Source organism: Haliotis rufescens, unplaced genomic scaffold, assembly GCF_023055435.1.
Source record: "Haliotis rufescens isolate VD_foot unplaced genomic scaffold, xgHalRufe1.0.p SCAF_78, whole genome shotgun sequence".
NCBI lineage: Eukaryota > Metazoa > Mollusca > Gastropoda > Lepetellida > Haliotidae > Haliotis > Haliotis rufescens.
In genome coordinates this window covers 1,084,064-1,101,388 of record NW_025964370.1, presented here as the reverse complement: position 1 = coordinate 1,101,388, position 17,325 = coordinate 1,084,064, and the positions used below count along the sequence as shown (strand labels likewise).

The 17,325-nt window shown below is 44.9% G+C and overlaps 1 protein-coding gene across 2 annotated transcripts in view; it reads left to right on the top strand.

Moving 5' to 3' along the window:
- Positions 1-17,325, top strand: part of LOC124119793 (sodium/hydrogen exchanger 8-like) — a 47,329-nt gene that overhangs the window by 27,528 nt on the left and 2,476 nt on the right. For both annotated transcript variants that reach the window (XR_006858711.2, XM_046482435.2), the window contains exons 13-14: positions 1,463-1,605; positions 4,869-4,943. Coding sequence is in view for 1 of the 2 variants with exons in the window: in XM_046482435.2 (XP_046338391.2) it covers positions 1,463-1,605; positions 4,869-4,943 (218 nt within the window). In the remaining variant the exon portion in view is untranslated. The remainder of the gene's footprint in view (positions 1-1,462; positions 1,606-4,868; positions 4,944-17,325) is intronic.

Below are 17,325 nucleotides of genomic sequence, written 5' to 3'. Positions count from 1 at the left end.
GACTGCTGTACCTGGTTCCTCATGTTGTCCTCATATGTTGAGTGTGAAACTAAGACACTGTGTCTGTCAGAGAGACTTCAGTCTGACTTAGTTGACTTGTCCTCCCGTAACATGTTTTATCATATAATGGGTAGGTTTCTCGGCAGGATAAAGCCAACGGATAAAAACGATATCCGTTTGGGTCATATGCGGATAGAGATGCAAATATCAAAGGTCAAGTAGGGACTACTTTCACTGTTTATAAACAAACATGGCTTCGCCCTCGTCATTCGGCGATCGAATCAGAATTAACCATCGGGAATCTGGATAAACTACAGAGATAATTGCTTTCATTATCAAAAGAACAGTCTAATATACTGAAAATCAGTGTCTAACTGTGACGTAGCTAAGGCATTTTATAAGTTTTGGCAACTTTTGAGATATAAATTTCGACACAATTTTGCGAGGGCACGAGGCGTAGCCAAGCGGGATCAGTAGCCATATCTGTGCTTGTAGACCTCTGCGCCTTGAACCTTTTTCCACAAATTAAAATAGTTGGATTTGGCCGAAATATGTTTGAATTGTTACCTTGTTTCGTTTTGTCGCTGTGTGTACATCATGATCTGACTACACTTCTTAATGTTATGACAGGACAGACCGACTGTCAACAACGTCTGACCGTGGCTGTTACGTCTCATAGACTAGGATTAGAGTAGCTTCCCTTTGACAAAGGGCAGTTACTCTAGCAGACAGACCGATGGATTGCCGCGAAAAGCAATTAAAACAATTGTTGTTTTGCGTATATGTTGCTTCGCCACTGTATAAGAAAGAGATTTCAGTAGGAACTATTTTGGCTACTGTCACTGTCCGACTGACACATCACTTACCCTGTGACCTAATAAATATTAATGCGCGCATTCCAGGAAAACTCGCAATGTTTTGGTATTGTTTGTGAGAGAGGGAAGGGATTTTGAAGCAAAGAACTAAAGGATGACATTATATGATAAAGAGGTTATCACGCTCGTGTGTTTGGGGATGCTAAATATCCTGCATTAGGAATAAACACTATGTATTTAGCTCGCCAAGGCTCGCTAAATACAATGTTTATTCCTAATGCAGGATATTTACCATCCCCAAACACACTCGCGTGATAACCTCTATTTATCCACAAGAGCTAGTCAGATGTGTCTGGTACAAAATATAAAAAACCCACTGTGAAGCCACAGTTTTGTGAGGGAGACAGAGTGAAAGCTGTGTTCTTCGATGAATAGTGATGCATCGTGGTGTATGCCGTGTATTGTAGGAATAGTGATGCATTGTGGTGTATGCCGTGTATTGTAGGAATAGTGATGCATCGTGGTGTATGCCGTGTATTGTAGGAATAGTGATGCATCTTGGTATATGCCGTGTTTTGTAGGAATAGTGATGCATTGTGGTGTATGCCGTGTATTGTAGGAATAGTGATGCATCGTGGTGTTCACAGGTCTGCGGGGTGCCATTGCCTTTGCCCTCAGCATCCATCTTGAGTTCGAGGATGAGAAGCGCTACGTCCTTGTGACCACGACCCTGATCATTGTGTTGTTTACAATCATGTTCCTAGGGGGCGCCACCATGCCGTTGATGAAGGTGAGTTTATCACCTGACTGCCGGATGAGTGACAAGGGAGGGTTGTGGTGGCCGTGGGTATGAGACGTGAGTGTCCTTGGACAAGTTGCTGGAAGGGATATCTGGGGTCTGTGTTGTAGTGTGATGAGCGTTGGGTTTAGCAATGACAGGCATATTATGATAAATGGTGGGTTAAGAAGTGACAACCATGTTATGATGTGTTTTATGACGACTTGTGAGTTTAAAAATGAGTTGTATTTGTTATATATGGGGGAATATAGCAAACAGCGTGTCTGTCCATCTGTTTCCCGGAGAAAAACTCCAAAACCATTTAATGTCTTGTTTAAATTTTCAAAATAGATAAGTCTTTGTTGGAACTGGTGCCTTTTGATGATTGGAATTTGTGTTCTTTTTATTTTGTTTTCATGATGAAAACAAATGTTTTCTGTGCCTAGAGCAGAACTCCAAAACCGTTAATTACTTTTTGTTGAAACTTGCTATATAGATCAGTATGGTGGTGAACTGGTGCCTTTTGATATTGGACAAAGTACTAAAGAGCATTATTGAAGTTATACTGAAGGTGTCCAATGGCAATCAGCCAAACGTAGGGTACACAGCCAAACTCCATTTCTGAACTGCATCAGACCAGGGGGATTTCAGCCTCTGATGACTCTTGTTTTGACTGGTATATGTTGTTTTGACTGGTATATGTTGTTTTGACTGGTTTGTGTTGTTTTGACTGGTATGTGTTGTTTTGACTGGTATGTGCTGTTTTGACTGGTATGTGTTGTTTTGACTGGTATGTGTTGTTTTGACTGGTATGTGTTGTTTTGACTGGTATGTGTTGTTTTGACTGGTATGTGCTGTTTTGACTGGTATGTGTTGTTTTGACTGGTATGTGCTGTTTTGACTGGTATGTGTTGTTTTGACTGGTATGTGTTTTTTTGACTGGTATGTGTTGTTTTGACTGGTATGTGCTGTTTTGACTGGTATGTGTTGTTTTCACTGATGTGTGTTGTTTTGACTGGTATGTGCTGTTTTGACTGGTATGTGTTGTTTTGACTGGTATGTGTTGTTTTGACTGGTATGTGCTGTTTTGACTGGTATGTGTTGTTTTGACTGGTATGTGCTGTTTTGACTGGTATGTGTTGTTTTGACTGGTATGTGCTGTTTTCACTGATGTGTGTTGTTTCGACTGGTATGTGCTGTTTTGACTGGTATGTGTTGTTTTGACTGGTATGTGTTGTTTTGACTGGTATGTGCTGTTTTGACTGGTATGTGTTGTTTTGACTGGTATGTGCTGTTTTTACTGGTATGTGCTGTTTTGACTGGTATGTGTTGTTTTGACTGGTATGTGCTGTTTTGACTGGTATGTGCTGTTTTGACTGGTATGTGTTGTTTTGACTGGTATGTGCTGTTTTGACTGGTATGTGTTGTTTTGACTGGTATGTGCTGTTTTGACTGGTATGTGTTGTTTTGACTGGTATGTGTTGTGGGGACTGGTATGTGTTGTTTTGACTGGTATGTGCTGTTTTGACTGGTATGTACTGTGGGGACTGGTATGTGCTGTTTTGACTGGTATGTACTGTGAGGACTGGTATGTGTTGTGAGGACTGGTATGTGCTGTGAGGACTGGTATGTACTGTGAGGACTGGTATGCGTTGTGAGGACTGGTATGTGTTAATTTAACTGGTATGTGTTGTTTTGACTGGTATGTACTGTGAAGACTGGTATGTACTGTGAGGACTGGTATGTGCTGTGAGGACTGGTATGTGCTGTGAGGACTGGTATGTACTGTGAGGACTGGTATGTACTGTTTTGACTGGTATGTGTTGTTTTGACTGGTATGTGTTGTTTTGACTGGTATGTGTTGTGAGGACTGGTATGTACTGTGAGGACTGGTATGTGTTGTGAGGACAGGTATGTGTTTTTGACTGGTATGTGCTGTGAGGACTGGTATGTGTTGTTTTGACAGGTATGTGCTGTTTTGACTGGTATGTGTTGTTTTGACTGGTATGTGTTGTGAGGACTGGTATGTACTGTGAGGACTGGTATGTGTTGATTTAACTGGTATATGTTGTTTTGACTGGTATGTACTTTGAGGACTGGTATGTGCTGTGAGGACTGGTATGTGCTGTGAGGACTGGTATGTGTTGTGAGGACTGGTATGTGTTGTGAGGACAGGTATGTGTTTTTGACTGGTATGTGCTGTGAGGACTGGTATGTGTTGTTTTGACAGGTATGTGCTGTTTTGACTGGTATGTGTTGTTTTGACTGGTATGTGTTGTGAGGACTGGTATGTACTGTGAGGACTGGTATGTGTTGATTTAACTGGTATATGTTGTTTTGACTGGTATGTACTTTGAGGACTGGTATGTGCTGTGAGGACTGGTATGTGTTGTTTTGACTGGTATGTGTTGTTTTGACTGGTATGTACTGTGAGGACTGGTATGTGTTGATTTAACTGGTATATGTTGTTTTGACTGGTATGTACTTTGAGGCCTGGTATGTGCTGTGAGGACTGGTATGTGCTGTGAGGACTGGTATGTACTGTGAGGACTGGTATGTGCTGTGAGGACTGGTATGTACTGTGAGGACTGGTATGTGTTGTGAGGACTGGTATGTGCTGTGAGGACTGGTATGTACTGTGAGGACTGGTATGTGTTGTGAGGACTGGTATGTGTTGTTTTGACAGGTATGTGCTGTTTTGACTGGTATTTGTTGTTTTGACTAGCATGTTTTTAGGGGACTGGTATGTGTTGTTTTGACTGGTATGTGTTGTGAGGACTGGTATGTACTGTGAGGACTGGTATGTGTTGATTTAACTGGTATATGTTGTTTTGACTGGTATGTACTTTGAGGACTGGTATGTGCTGTGAGGACTGGTATGTGCTGTGAGGACTGGTATGTACTGTGAGGACTGGTATGTGCTGTGAGGACTGGTATGTACTGTGAGGACTGGTATGTGTTGTGAGGACTGGTATGTGCTGTGAGGACTGGTATGTACTGTGAGGACTGGTATGTGTTGTGAGGACTGGTATGTGTTAATGTAACTGGTATGTGTTGTTTTGACTGGTATGTACTGTGAGGACTGGTATGTGCTGTGAGGACTGGTATGTGCTGTGAGGACTGGTATGTACTGTGAGGACTGGTATGTGCTGTGAGGACTGGTATGTACTGTGAGGACTGGTATGTACTGTTTTGACTGGTATGTGTTGTGAGGACGTGAGGTTTCTTATGACTTGGTAGTTTTATCAGAACTGGTATTGGTCTCATTTTTGCAGCTACTGAAGGCAGAAAAGAGAGTGAAAAAGAAGCGTTCAAATAGAGAAGTGTCCCTGAGCAAGACGAAGGAGATGGTGAGTATATAACATGTCTGTCTCTCCTGTATATAACATGTCTGTCTCTCCTGTATATAGCATGTCTGTCTCTCCTGTATATAACATGTCTGTCTCTCCTAGGGCTGGGACGATTCACCGATACATCGATGTATCACGATACACTACAGTTCGATACGACTATCGATTCGTGGGTCTATGTATCGATACAAAACGATACACAGCTGATATACTACAAGAAACAAAACGTATTTGCCGCTGTTTACATTGTCCGTTTTGTTCCAACTCAGTCAGTAAAGAAAATAAAGCGATGAAACAAGGGCAAATATGATTGGTTGACTTTCGTAGTACGACCAATCAAATGACTCCTATTAGTTTCAGCCTTCAAACATGGCGACTGGTTTTCCGGCCAAGAAGCATCGAGTCCCCAGACACCGTAGGCCGGTTTACGGGCCAAGCCGTAGACACGTCAAAATAGTATATATTTTTATGGACCTACCTGTAATATCATTCATTTATTAAATCTATCACATTTCATAATGTCTGAAATACATATTCCAATTCAATTTATCATTTTTTATCGATAAATTAAAAAAATATTCACTAATTCCCGCGATGTTATTGAAATACGGGCCCACATCGAACATGTCAAAGAGCAAAATCAAGACGTTTTAAACTAATCTTTAAATATATTATACAAAGTAATAAATAATATCAACAAAAATATATCTAAAAGTAATCAAACTTACATCTAAGTTATTATTTCCATCTTTTCGTGCGACCGCGTGTAATGTAAGTCAAATGACATCTCGGCTTTCGTCGCCTTGAATTCTCGGCTCGGACACGATGTTTGATGCAAATATATATGCATGAAAAATCTTTGTCACAGCCGTAACCTAGCACCATACGTTAACGAAGTTCCATATTTTTAATATATATCGAGATTTCCTTCTAAAACGTTCAGAATAGCAAGATTTAACAAAAAAATTTCGCCAACTTCTGAAATTTATCAAACACGAGCTTGGTATCACAGCTGTAATTTGATTGGCTGCCTTAGATCACGTGCTCAAAATTGTCCAATCACGAAACTTGTAGCAGATTTCGGCAAGAAAGCGTCATTAGAAACCAATTTTAATCCAATGAAATCGCTTGTTATAACTACGGAAAAGAACAGTCGATGTTACGAGAATGTAGATGAAGGAATAAGCTTTCCAGCGATGTGTCATATGCCATTCTACGACGAACGTTTTATTCATACGAAGCCTCAAAAACGGGGGTATTTCTTCATGTTACTGAGCGGACAGCCGCTGTTATCGGGAAATGGGTGGTGACAGAAACTATTGTTGTGAAAACGATATCTCGGTTTCACAAACCTTGTTTTCTACTCACGTACAAGGGCTGTCAGTTCGTCAAGTCAGTATAATATTCAATACTGCATTGAGCTGGGTACTCGACCTGGTTTACTTACAACGATGGCTGACAACACTCTCAATCTCAGGGTCTCCCGTGGTCAGCCACGGGACGACCAACTTGAACCTTTCCGAAGACCTCCGGAAACCTACGATCACTACATCCCTCCCTGTTTACTAAGCCCCCCCTAACCATGAAGGGGCTTCCTCACACCTTAAACATATCCCGACAGATCCACTGCCGAGAATACACCATTTTCAAATGGGTCTTCAGGGGTTTCCCTGATTTGGGAGAGCAACCAACTGCACGTCAGTTGCACCCGGGAGCTTAATTACTGGGACCGCCATAGCCATGACGGTCAAGGGTTTCGGAGCTGTTCTCCGGCCGGCGTTGTCCACGCTCTGCTGCAACAGCTCGTGGTTCCCAATTCCAGCTATGGCTGCAACCAGGACTGCTACCCCCCACAATCATTGAAGGGGTTGATCTGATGGCATGCGTATCACAAGCAATCATAAATTCTCCATCATCAGGCTGGCGGCATAGGCAGTAAAGAAGTTCATCTTCTGCATCCGGGTCTGGAGTATCCTCAGTCGGTTCAGGAAACAGTCCTCCCAGATCCCACCTTGTTTCCTCCGATTTCATCTTTTTCTTCATCCATCGGGGGAGCTCACGGTCTTCGCACGGCTTGATTCTGTCATGATGTACTGTTAGTTCCTTCTTTGGGGTAGCCACGATGAAAAGGTTTGACGTGATCTTCCTTACAATAAGATAAGGCCCCTTCCATACAGGACAGAGCTTCTTACACTGGCCCAGTACCGCAGTCCAACACATATACCGGCTGGCCTTCTTGGAATGTCCGGGTCAAGGTTTTCAGGTCGTAGTCCCTTTTCATGCGAGCGCTTGCAGATTTTAGTGTCACTCGAGCCAGGTCATGGGCCTCCTGGATTGCTTCCTTCAGATCTCTGACATACTCATGGACACTGGTGCCCTCTTCCTCGGGGACCGGGGATCCAAACATCAGATCCACTGGCGTGTTCACCTCCCTGCCCAGCATAAGTCTGTTTGCTGTGAAACCTGTTTGCCTGTTAACAGAGGATCGGATTGCGCTGGAAAGTTGAGGCAAAAACTCATCCCAGGTGTCCTGTGACTTGCCGATGTGACATCGGACCATCTGGAGAAGAGTCAGATTGTAGCGCTCTACCTGCCCATTTGAAGATGGTCGGTACGGTGTTGTTCTCGTCTTGGAGATGTGCAATAGGTCACACACCGCCTGGAACATTCGGCTCTCGAAGTTCCTTCCTTGGTCGGTATGTATCTGGAAAGGGAATCCGAAACGCGTGAAAAACTCCTTGACAGCTGCTCTGGCTGTCACCTCCGCTTTCTGGCTGGGCAAGGGAATGCACTCCACCCATTTGGTAAACTGATCTACGATCATGAGGATGTGTTGATTCCCTCGTCTGCTGAGGGGCAGCGGCCCAACAAAGTCCATGTGTACTCTTTCCATGGGGGCGCCTGCATGGAAACATGTCAACTCTGACTGCGCATGTTTCAGCGGTTTCTTGTTCCGGTTACATCTCGAACACGTGGCTACGTAGTCCCTGGCCTCTTGTGAACACTTGTACCAGTAATACTTAGCTCGAAGACGCTCTCTGGTCTTGGCCACTCCCATATGTCCTGACGTGGGAATATCATGCAGGTACTGTAAGACCTCACTCTGAAGTGCTGTTGGTATCAGTACTCTTGCTGGGAGATTCTCAGTTCTGGTGTTCTTTTTCACTAGCCCCCCTCGGGAGTCTCGGTAGAACAGTTCTTTGTTCAGGTAATATGATTTGGCTGCTGGACCTGCCAGAAAAAGTTCTTGGTCAGAGGGTACTTCCTTTTTGTCTACCCAGTTCAACAGTATCTCCAAATTTGCATCTTTGTCTTGCGCCACCTGTATCTGCTCAATGGAATACCCAAAGGCCTGAGCTTCCGGGAGATCATCTGGGTTTTTCTCATCTGAGGTTGCCCGGCGTAGCACAATCTCCACCTCTGGGGAGCTGGCGTCCAGCGATATGGACCTAACACAGGGTTCATCAAGGGAGTCACAGTGGGTCCTCCTCATCAGCTCCCTAAGCAAGTCATCTGTGAAACAACCGCTAACCTCCTCTGTCTGTCTAACTAGGCTCTTGGTTGCCCTAGCCACCTTTGGTCGTCTTGATAGCGGTATGGCATAGTCCACCTCCTCATAGAACTGACCCCAGTTTTCCTGTGCTCTTGTGCAATACTTGCATCCTCCACATGGCAGATCTTCAAGAGCCACCCATCTTTGAAAGCTGTCACAGTCATTGTCCCACGGGATCCTGGACAACCCATCCGCATTTTGGTGCTTTGCCCCTGGGCGATGTTCCACAACCATATCATACTGTCCAAGTTCCTCCAGCCACCTGGCAATCTGTCCTTCTGGAGATTTGAAATTTAGGAGCCAACGAAGACTGTTGTGGTCTGTGCGGACAGTGAAAGGGCGACCTAGAAGGTAATGGCGGTATTGCCTTGTGAAGCGGATCACTGCAAGCAACTCCTTGCGTGTTGTGCAATAACGTCGTTGTTCAGGGGTCAGTGCGAAACTGCCATAACTCATGACTCTCTCCTCTCCGTGCTGAACTTGAATCAATTCCGCCCCAATAGCCAGGTCAGAGGCGTCAGTATCGAGCAGGAAGGGGTCTGTTTTGTTTGGTAACCCGAGCACGGGTGTAGGCAACAGAGCCTGTTTGAGGGTTTCAAAGCTAATCTCCTGATCTGGTCCCCAGTTGAAGGGCTTCTTCCCGGTGATTGAATACAGTGGGGCTGCTAGCTTGGCATAATCCTTGATAAAGTTTCTGTGATAGTTCGCGAATCCCAGGAAGCTTTCTGTTTCCTTTGTTGTCTTAGGGGCTGGCCATTCAGCGACCACTCCAAGACTAGCGTTGTTCACCTCCACTCCATCACGACTGACGGTTCTCCCTAGAAACTCTATTTTCTGCTGGAAGAGTTCGCACTTCTTGGGCTTCAGTTTCAGGCGGTATTCTCGGAATCGTCTCAAAACCGTCCGTAGATTCTCAAAGTGCTGAGGGATGGTAATGCCATTTACCACTGCGTCATCTAAGAATGCTAGGACTATGTCCCAACTCAACCCTCCAAGTATAGGTGACATCACCCGGGCGTAGGTGGCTGGAGCGTTGCACAATCCGAAACCCATTCTTATGTGCTCATAGAGACCGTATTTCGTGACAAATGCGGTTTTCCTCCTGTCTTCCTCTTTAATCCTGACTTGCCAGTAGGCAGAGTTGGCATCCAATTTTGAAAACCAAGTGCTGTTTGCTAATGTGTCGAGGCACTCATCGATCAAGGGCAGAGGGAAGACGTCTTTCCGAGTCCGGGCATTAAGCGCGCGAAAATCAATGCACCAGCGCACACCTCCACATTTCTTGCGGATTAACACTGGCGCCGAGGCCCACTCCGAACTTGAAGGCTGGATGACGCCTCCCTTCAGCATCTTTTTGAGATGTTCCTCCTCTTCTTCTGCGAAACCGAGAGGTGTGCGTCTCAACCGCTGTTTCACCGGCTTGGCATCCCCGGTGTCTATGGAATGTTCGATGGCTGAGAAGTCACCCAGGTCAAGCTCGTCCCGGGCGAACACGTCCTGGAATTCAATCAGAAGTTCTGCCAACTGGCGCCTATCGTCATCCTCCAACTGAACCTTGGAACGTTCAAATAAGTCTGTCAAATAAGGTGGGACCACTGGCATCCCCATCTCTTCCACTGGATCCGCCATCCCTGTGACTCTGCACTGATACGGACTCTCATCCATTCTACAACGTGTCATTGTAGTCTCATATTCCGGCACAATAACCTCAGCTTCAGACGCCACACCCACTTGTTGACCGTGGAAGAACTTAATGTGTTTATCAGAGGTGTTGATGAGGCACACAACTGGCTCTGCTCCCCCCTGGTGTATGGTCCGAGGCATCAGGGCGTGTACCAGGACTCCCAGGACAGGCTCCACCATGTATTGTTCTATTTTTTGATCCAATCGTCCCGTCACCCGTGTGGCAGTCTGGGGCTTCAATACCACAGCGGAGGTAAGAAAGACACGGCACACCTTGCCCTCTCGCGGTGTGATGGTCATCGTGACATTTTCCCCCCCAATGGTGATGTTTTGATACTCGAAGCTGATGTTAGTGCAGTTGTTCATCAGGAAGTCTGTTCCCAAGATTAGCGAGTCTCCGATCGGGGCTACCAAGACTTCTTGTCTATACGTCCTGCCGTGAATTCGCAGTCTGGCAGGCTCTGTTACCCATCCCCTCATCCTCAGGTCTCTCCCTGCATTCTTTACCATGACCTCCTGCACTAGGACTGGTTTGTCTGATAGCCCATCATAGAACGTATCCGCAATAAGGGTTACATCAGCCGCGCTGTCCACTATTCCCACTGTATTCACACCTTGAAAATCCACCTTGATCGTGTAGGAGGCACCTTGGTTAAGGGCATGGATTGTAATCATTGGAAGCCCTGTCTCTATGTCAATCTGTCTACCTTTGCTAAGTCTGGGTGATTCTCCTGGCTTCGATTGTACCGGCTCGCTGTGTGAGTCTTTGCTGGTTCTTTCGGGCTTGTGCTCCTTGTCAGGTGATTTGTGAATCAGAGGGACCGGCTTGTTTGCTGTTGGCGGCGGCCAGGGAAGTGGTCTGTCCCTGTCGAATGTCCCATGAGGCAGTGTGGAGACTCTGTTGGTTCCCCTCAATGTGTCATGAACCAGTGACACCGTCTCTGTTGCTATGTCTGGTGGCCATGGAGGTGGTCTGTCCCTATCGAATGTCCTATGAGGCATTGTAGATAAGCTGCTGGCTCCCACCGGCTTATGTTCCCCGTCCGGTATGTCAACAACCAGCAACGTCGGCTCTATTGTTATGTCCGGTGGCCATGGAGGTGGTCCCTTTGTGTCTGGTTGACCTGTGTGAGATGTGGGGGAGGGATTCTGGCCTATCCGCCCTCCCCCTACATGTTTAAAGTCACGCCACCAGACGGCTCTACAAAGGACACCTTTCTCTCCTCGCTGGGGCTCTTGCGTCGGCTAGGGCTCGGAGACCTTTGACGTCCTCTACTGTTTACATTCTCCGCCAGCTTTGTGACCATGGTCTTGATTTCCTCCATCATGTCCATAGAAGTTCTGATCTCTTTTATAGAAGTTCTGATCTCATTTATAGAGGTCCTGCTTTCCTCTGCAAACAGGGTGAGGCTACCTACTTTCTGTTCCACAGCCTCCAGTCTCCCTATTATCTCTATGCCAGAATCACCAAAGCTACCCGATGACTTGGGACTCGAGGCTTGAACCACCTTCACCCGTGTTTCTGGTGGTGGTGATGTGTCTGTAGCGACCTGCCGTATCTCCCGACGGGCCCTTCCATACACTGCCTGTGTGTTATGCTGGTATTGGCGCAAGCTGGCAATGGCGACCTCCAGCGTCCCTGGTTTGATGTTAGACACGAATTGTCCAGCCTCCTTGTTTTCGCATCCTTGGCAGAGACGCATTATCACCTGTCGATCGATGAACTGGTCTGGACAATCCCTGAAAGCTACCACAGCCGTGGCCAATAATCGCTGTGCCCAGTCTTCTAAGGTCTCTCCGCCATCTTGCCTCATGGTAGGGAATCGTATCTGTGCTGTCTCCGCAAGTTCACTGCGTTCAAACCGTTTTTGTAGTTTAAACACCATATCCTCAAAGGACAAGTCCGGGTCCCGGTCCAGGCACATAGTTATATAGTCACTTGCCACGTCTCGCATCACTAACGTGAGTTGATCCTTTTTCTCCTGTTCCAACCAACCCTCTCTGCGGGCCAATGTTTGGAATTTGAGGTAGAAACCTGACCAACCAGATCTTCCGTCATATGTTAGGTTAGGGGTACTATGGCGTTGGGGCTGGTCTCTTGCTCCTTCCCGTCGTTCTGGGCCTCGGCGAACCGGACCTCTATTCACGCCCCTATCCCGTCTAACTGCATCACCCTTGCGGCTAGGCTCTCGTGGGTCCTCTCGCTCATCCACGTCACTCTCCTCGGCATGATATCTATCCATGGGGGCCCGGTCCTGGTCGCCTCGACCATCCAAATCTCTTCTATCGGGGCCTCTTCTGTTAAGTCCTCTGTCCCGCGTGGTCTGGTCACTCTCAGTTAGTTCCTGCTTGACCACCTTGGTATCCGGTGCGACTTGATGGTCAATTGCTGACTGGTAGCTGTTCACTTGCTTGGGCAAAGGGTAATCCCCAGTGGATGGATTCAGCCCATATGCATCCATGCTCTTCCGGGAGTTAAAGGGTGAGCTGTGGCCCCAATTGGCTCCCTTGTTTGGGGTTTCTTTGTGGTAGTACAGGCTTGAGTTCGCATACTCACCAGAACTGTCCAAATGAAACAGGGGAGTGCCTCCCTGTGGTGATCCTCGAGCATGCTTCCGATTCTGCTCCGTGGTCAGATAATCCACACTCTGCAACAATTGCTTGTGTTGTGTGTCCTTGACTCGCGCCCCCTGTCCACCACCTACAGTGCTGTAAGTCGAGAGCGCAGGTGGCGGCAATCTGTAATCCTGTTCCCTCGGCACCGGTGGGATCGGCGTTACAGGCTCATTCTTTACTGGCAGTGCTTTCCTGGGAGAAACCGCCTCCCCACTATACTCGTTCCCCTCTGCTCTTGAAGAAGGGTAGTACTGTCTTTGTGGGCTGTCATCCAACCTCGGTTCTGGGTGAACCCGTGATCCCCTTTGGATACTGGAAACTATTTCCCGCGACGGACTCATAAGTGCCGGCCTGTCCTGCTGCAGGCCCGAGTTACTCTTGCCCGGGCCATGTAGTGTTGGAGCCAAATTAGCCAAAGCCTTGACTATCTGCGAGCCAGTTTCAGCCTGGAGCTTAGCTATCTCGTTCATCTGTTCCCGGCTAGTTTCAGCCTGGGCTGCCAGCATCTCTGACAGTCTCCTTTCCTGAGCCTCTGCCATGTTTTTCTGAAAATCTGCCATGTTTTTCTGAGCCTCTGCCATGTTTTTCTGATGGTCCAACAGTCTTCCATAACTTCCCACCCCCTTGGATGTGTCTGGGTCTGTGCCATTCCCCCTCGGGCCTGGTCCTCTCCACCCTCCTGCATCCAGTCGTATTGATTTGTCTCCGGCTGTTGCACATGCTGATCCTCCATCCTCTCGGTATGGTTCCTTCGCCTGTTGCCATGGTCAGGGTTTATGGCAAAGTCTAACTGGCTCACCACCTCGTCACTGTCATCAAATCCCTCTAAACTCCGGACATCATCCAGGATGAGATTGCCCAACAAACTTCTCAGGTCTATGATCCTCTGCGCCAGTCCTATATCAATCCCCTGGATTTCACATAGTTGAGACCAAGTGGCATAATTGACTCTCACCCCTGTATCCTCCATCTTCCAACAGTGTGTAGAATACTTTGGAAAATCACACAGAGCAATGAACAATAAATCTAGAAAACTATTTATCCTGAATCCTAATGAAAATAACAATACTATTCCTACTTCCCCTTACACTTAACACCTACGCTATTTGTTATGACCTACCAACTCACGAACTTATGCGTTCGTGACGAAAATAGGTGACACTCGCGAGGCAATGTCAACAAACATCCGTTACGAGCTGTCACCAATTGTCACACACAACTACGCATGTGAAAGGGTCATAATTGATTTAAGAACATGAACTTCCGATACGCTACTGTTCCCTAATTATTATTTATCGTGCACAGCCACGAAAACGGCCGTACTTGATCAACGCACGCAGATTTCCACGTGCGGTGAACTATAAATTTACCAGCCGATGCAGAACCGGTCGTGAAAAGAAATCACTACTACAAAGTCGCACGGTACTAACCGGGCGAAAAATGTTTCCACACGTCGCAAAATGCTAAAGTTTCATTCAACTTTAGCCAAATATCCCTCTTGTCCCTGTAACCAAGACAAGCAAGATGGCGACGGCGTGGCGGCAAAGTCGAGCAGTCGACGAATTCGGAAAAAATCTTTTCCCGAGAAAATTCGATGTGTTCACAGCGCCACTGTTGTGAAGCGATATCTCGGTTTCACAAACCTTGTTTTCTACTCACGTACAAGGGCTGTCAGTTCGTCAAGTCAGTATAATATTCAATACTGCATTGAGCTGGGTACTCGACCTGGTTTACTTACAACGATGGCTGACAACACTCTCAATCTCGGGGTCTCCCGTGGTCAGCCACGGGACGACCAACTCGAACCTTTCCGAAGACCTCCGGAAACCTACGATCACTACACTATTCATAATTCTTTTTTTTAATAGATTTTCCAATTACGTAAACCACGGACGTATATACGTCTTTGCGTAAACAATGAAAATAAAACAGAAATAGGTAAGTGGATTTTATGAAATCTTATATTTGCCGAAAATCGTCAAGTTTTCACTTCCTTGGTCCTTAATCTGGATGTTAACAACGTGTTAGCTTACATTTTTTATTTACAACTAACTTAATTAAGTTCTAAATGCATTATTTTAAATAATGTGAAAAACATAACTTCAAATTTATAAACCATAGGATCAGACCTTTCAAATGGTGTATAACATGTAGTGGCAAATATATTTTACAAGCAGATATTTTCTTTGATAAATGTTGGCTTCATCTGTCACACAAGAGTCTCTGAGAACTCGGTGTCCCAGCAGTAAACACTTCTGGTTGACTGGTGTTGAAAGAGTTAATGTTCAGACATCAGTTAAACATGTCTGACTTTGTGATTTACTAATTAGTGTGATGTTGATTATTCAAGTTCAGAGTTTCAGACAATTTGCCTTTCGTTGATCATTGTGAGAAAATCACAAACCAGTGGTTGTTTTTACCAAATAGTTCTGCTGTTCAGATGACATTTAGAGTGCATTTTTATTGCAGAAAATCCAGGTATTCAGTCAGGCTCCTTAACTCAGGTGTTTTGAGTCTTGCTATTGAGTGACATGTGCTGTGTTTGACACCTGTTCTGTAGGAAAATTTGAGTTATTTGATGAGAACTATTTTACATTAAACTTTCATCATCTTCCACCAGCTTGTGTCATTATTTTATGTATCGTATCGTACGTATCGTATCGTGACCCCACTATCGTGATACGTATCGTATCGTGACCTTGTGTATCGTCCCAGCCCTAGTCTCTCCTGTATATAGCATGTGTCTCTCCTGTATATAGCATGTCTGTCTCTCCTGTATATAGCATGTCTGTCTCTCCTGTATATAACATGTCTGTCTCTCCTGTATATAACATGTCTGTCTCTCCTGTATATAACATGTCTGTCTCGCCTGTATATAACATGTCTGTCTCGCCTGTATGTTTGTCTGTCATGTATATATAACAAATGTGTCTCTTCGGTATATAACATGTCTGTCTCTCCTGTATATAGCATGTCTGTCTCGCCTGTATATAACATGTCTGTCTCGCCTGTATGTTTGTCTGTCATGTATATATAACAAATGTGTCTCTTCGGTATATAACATGTCTGTCTCTCCTGTATATAACATGTCTGTCTCTCCTGTATATAACATGTCTGTCTCGCCTGTATGTTTGTCTGTCATGTATATATAACAAATGTGTCTCTTCGGTATATAACATGTCTGTCTCTCCTGTATATAGCATGTCTGTCTCTCCTGTATATAACATGTCTGTCTCTCCTGTATGTTTGTCTGTCATCTATATATAACAAATGTGTTTCTTTGGTATATAACCTGTATATTACCTTCTGTCTCTCCTGTATATAACATGTCTGTCTCTCCTGTATATAACATGTCTGTCTCTCCTGTATATAACATGTCTGTCTCTCCTGTATGTTTGTCTGTCATGTATATATAACAAATGTGTTTCTTTGGTATATAACCTGTATATTACCTTCTGTCTCTCCTGTATATAACATGTCTGTCTCTCCTGTATATAACATGTCTGTCTCTCCTGTATATAGCATGTCTGTCTCTCCTGTTTATAACATGTCTGTCTCTCCTGTTTATAACATGTCTGTCTCTCCTGTATGTTTGTCTGTCATGTATATATAACAAATGTGTTTCTTTGGTATATAACCTGTATATTACCTTCTGTCTCTCCTGTATATAACATGTCTGTCTCTCCTGTATATAACATGTCTGTCTCTCCTGTATATAGCATGTCTGTCTCTCCTGTATATAACATGTCTGTCTCGCCTGTATGTTTGTCTGTCATGTATATATAACAAATGTGTCTCTTCGGTATATAACATGTCTGTCTCTCCTGTATATAGCATGTCTGTCTCTCCTGTATATAACATGTCTGTCTCTCCTGTATATAGCATGTCTGTCTCTCCTGTTTATAACATGTCTGTCTCCTGTATATAACATGTCTGTCTCTCCTGTATGTTTGTCTGTCATGTATATATAACAAATGTGTTTCTTTGGTATATAACCTGTATATTACCTTCTGTCTCTCCTGTATATAACATGTCTGTCTCTCCTGTATATAGCATGTCTGTCTCTCCTGTATATAACATGTCTGTCTCTCCTGTATGTTTGTCTGTCATGTATATATAACAAATGTGTTTCTTTGGTATATAACCTGTATATTACCTTCTGTCTCTCCTGTATATAGCATGTCTGTCTCTCCTGTATATAGCATGTCTGTCTCTCCTGTATATAACATGTCTGTCTCTCCTGCATGTTTGTCTGTCATGTATATATAACAAATGTGTTTCTTTGGTATATAACCTGTATATTACCTTCTGTCTCTCCTGTATATAGCATGTCTGTCTCTCCTGTATATAGCATGTCTGTCTCTCCTGTATATAACATGTCTCTCTCTCCTGTATGTTTGTCTGTCATGTATATATAACAAATGTGTTTCTTTGGTATATAACCTGTATATCACCTTCTGTCTCTCCTGTATATAACATGTCTGTCTCTCCTGTATATAACATGTCTGTCTCTCCTGCATGTTTGTCTGT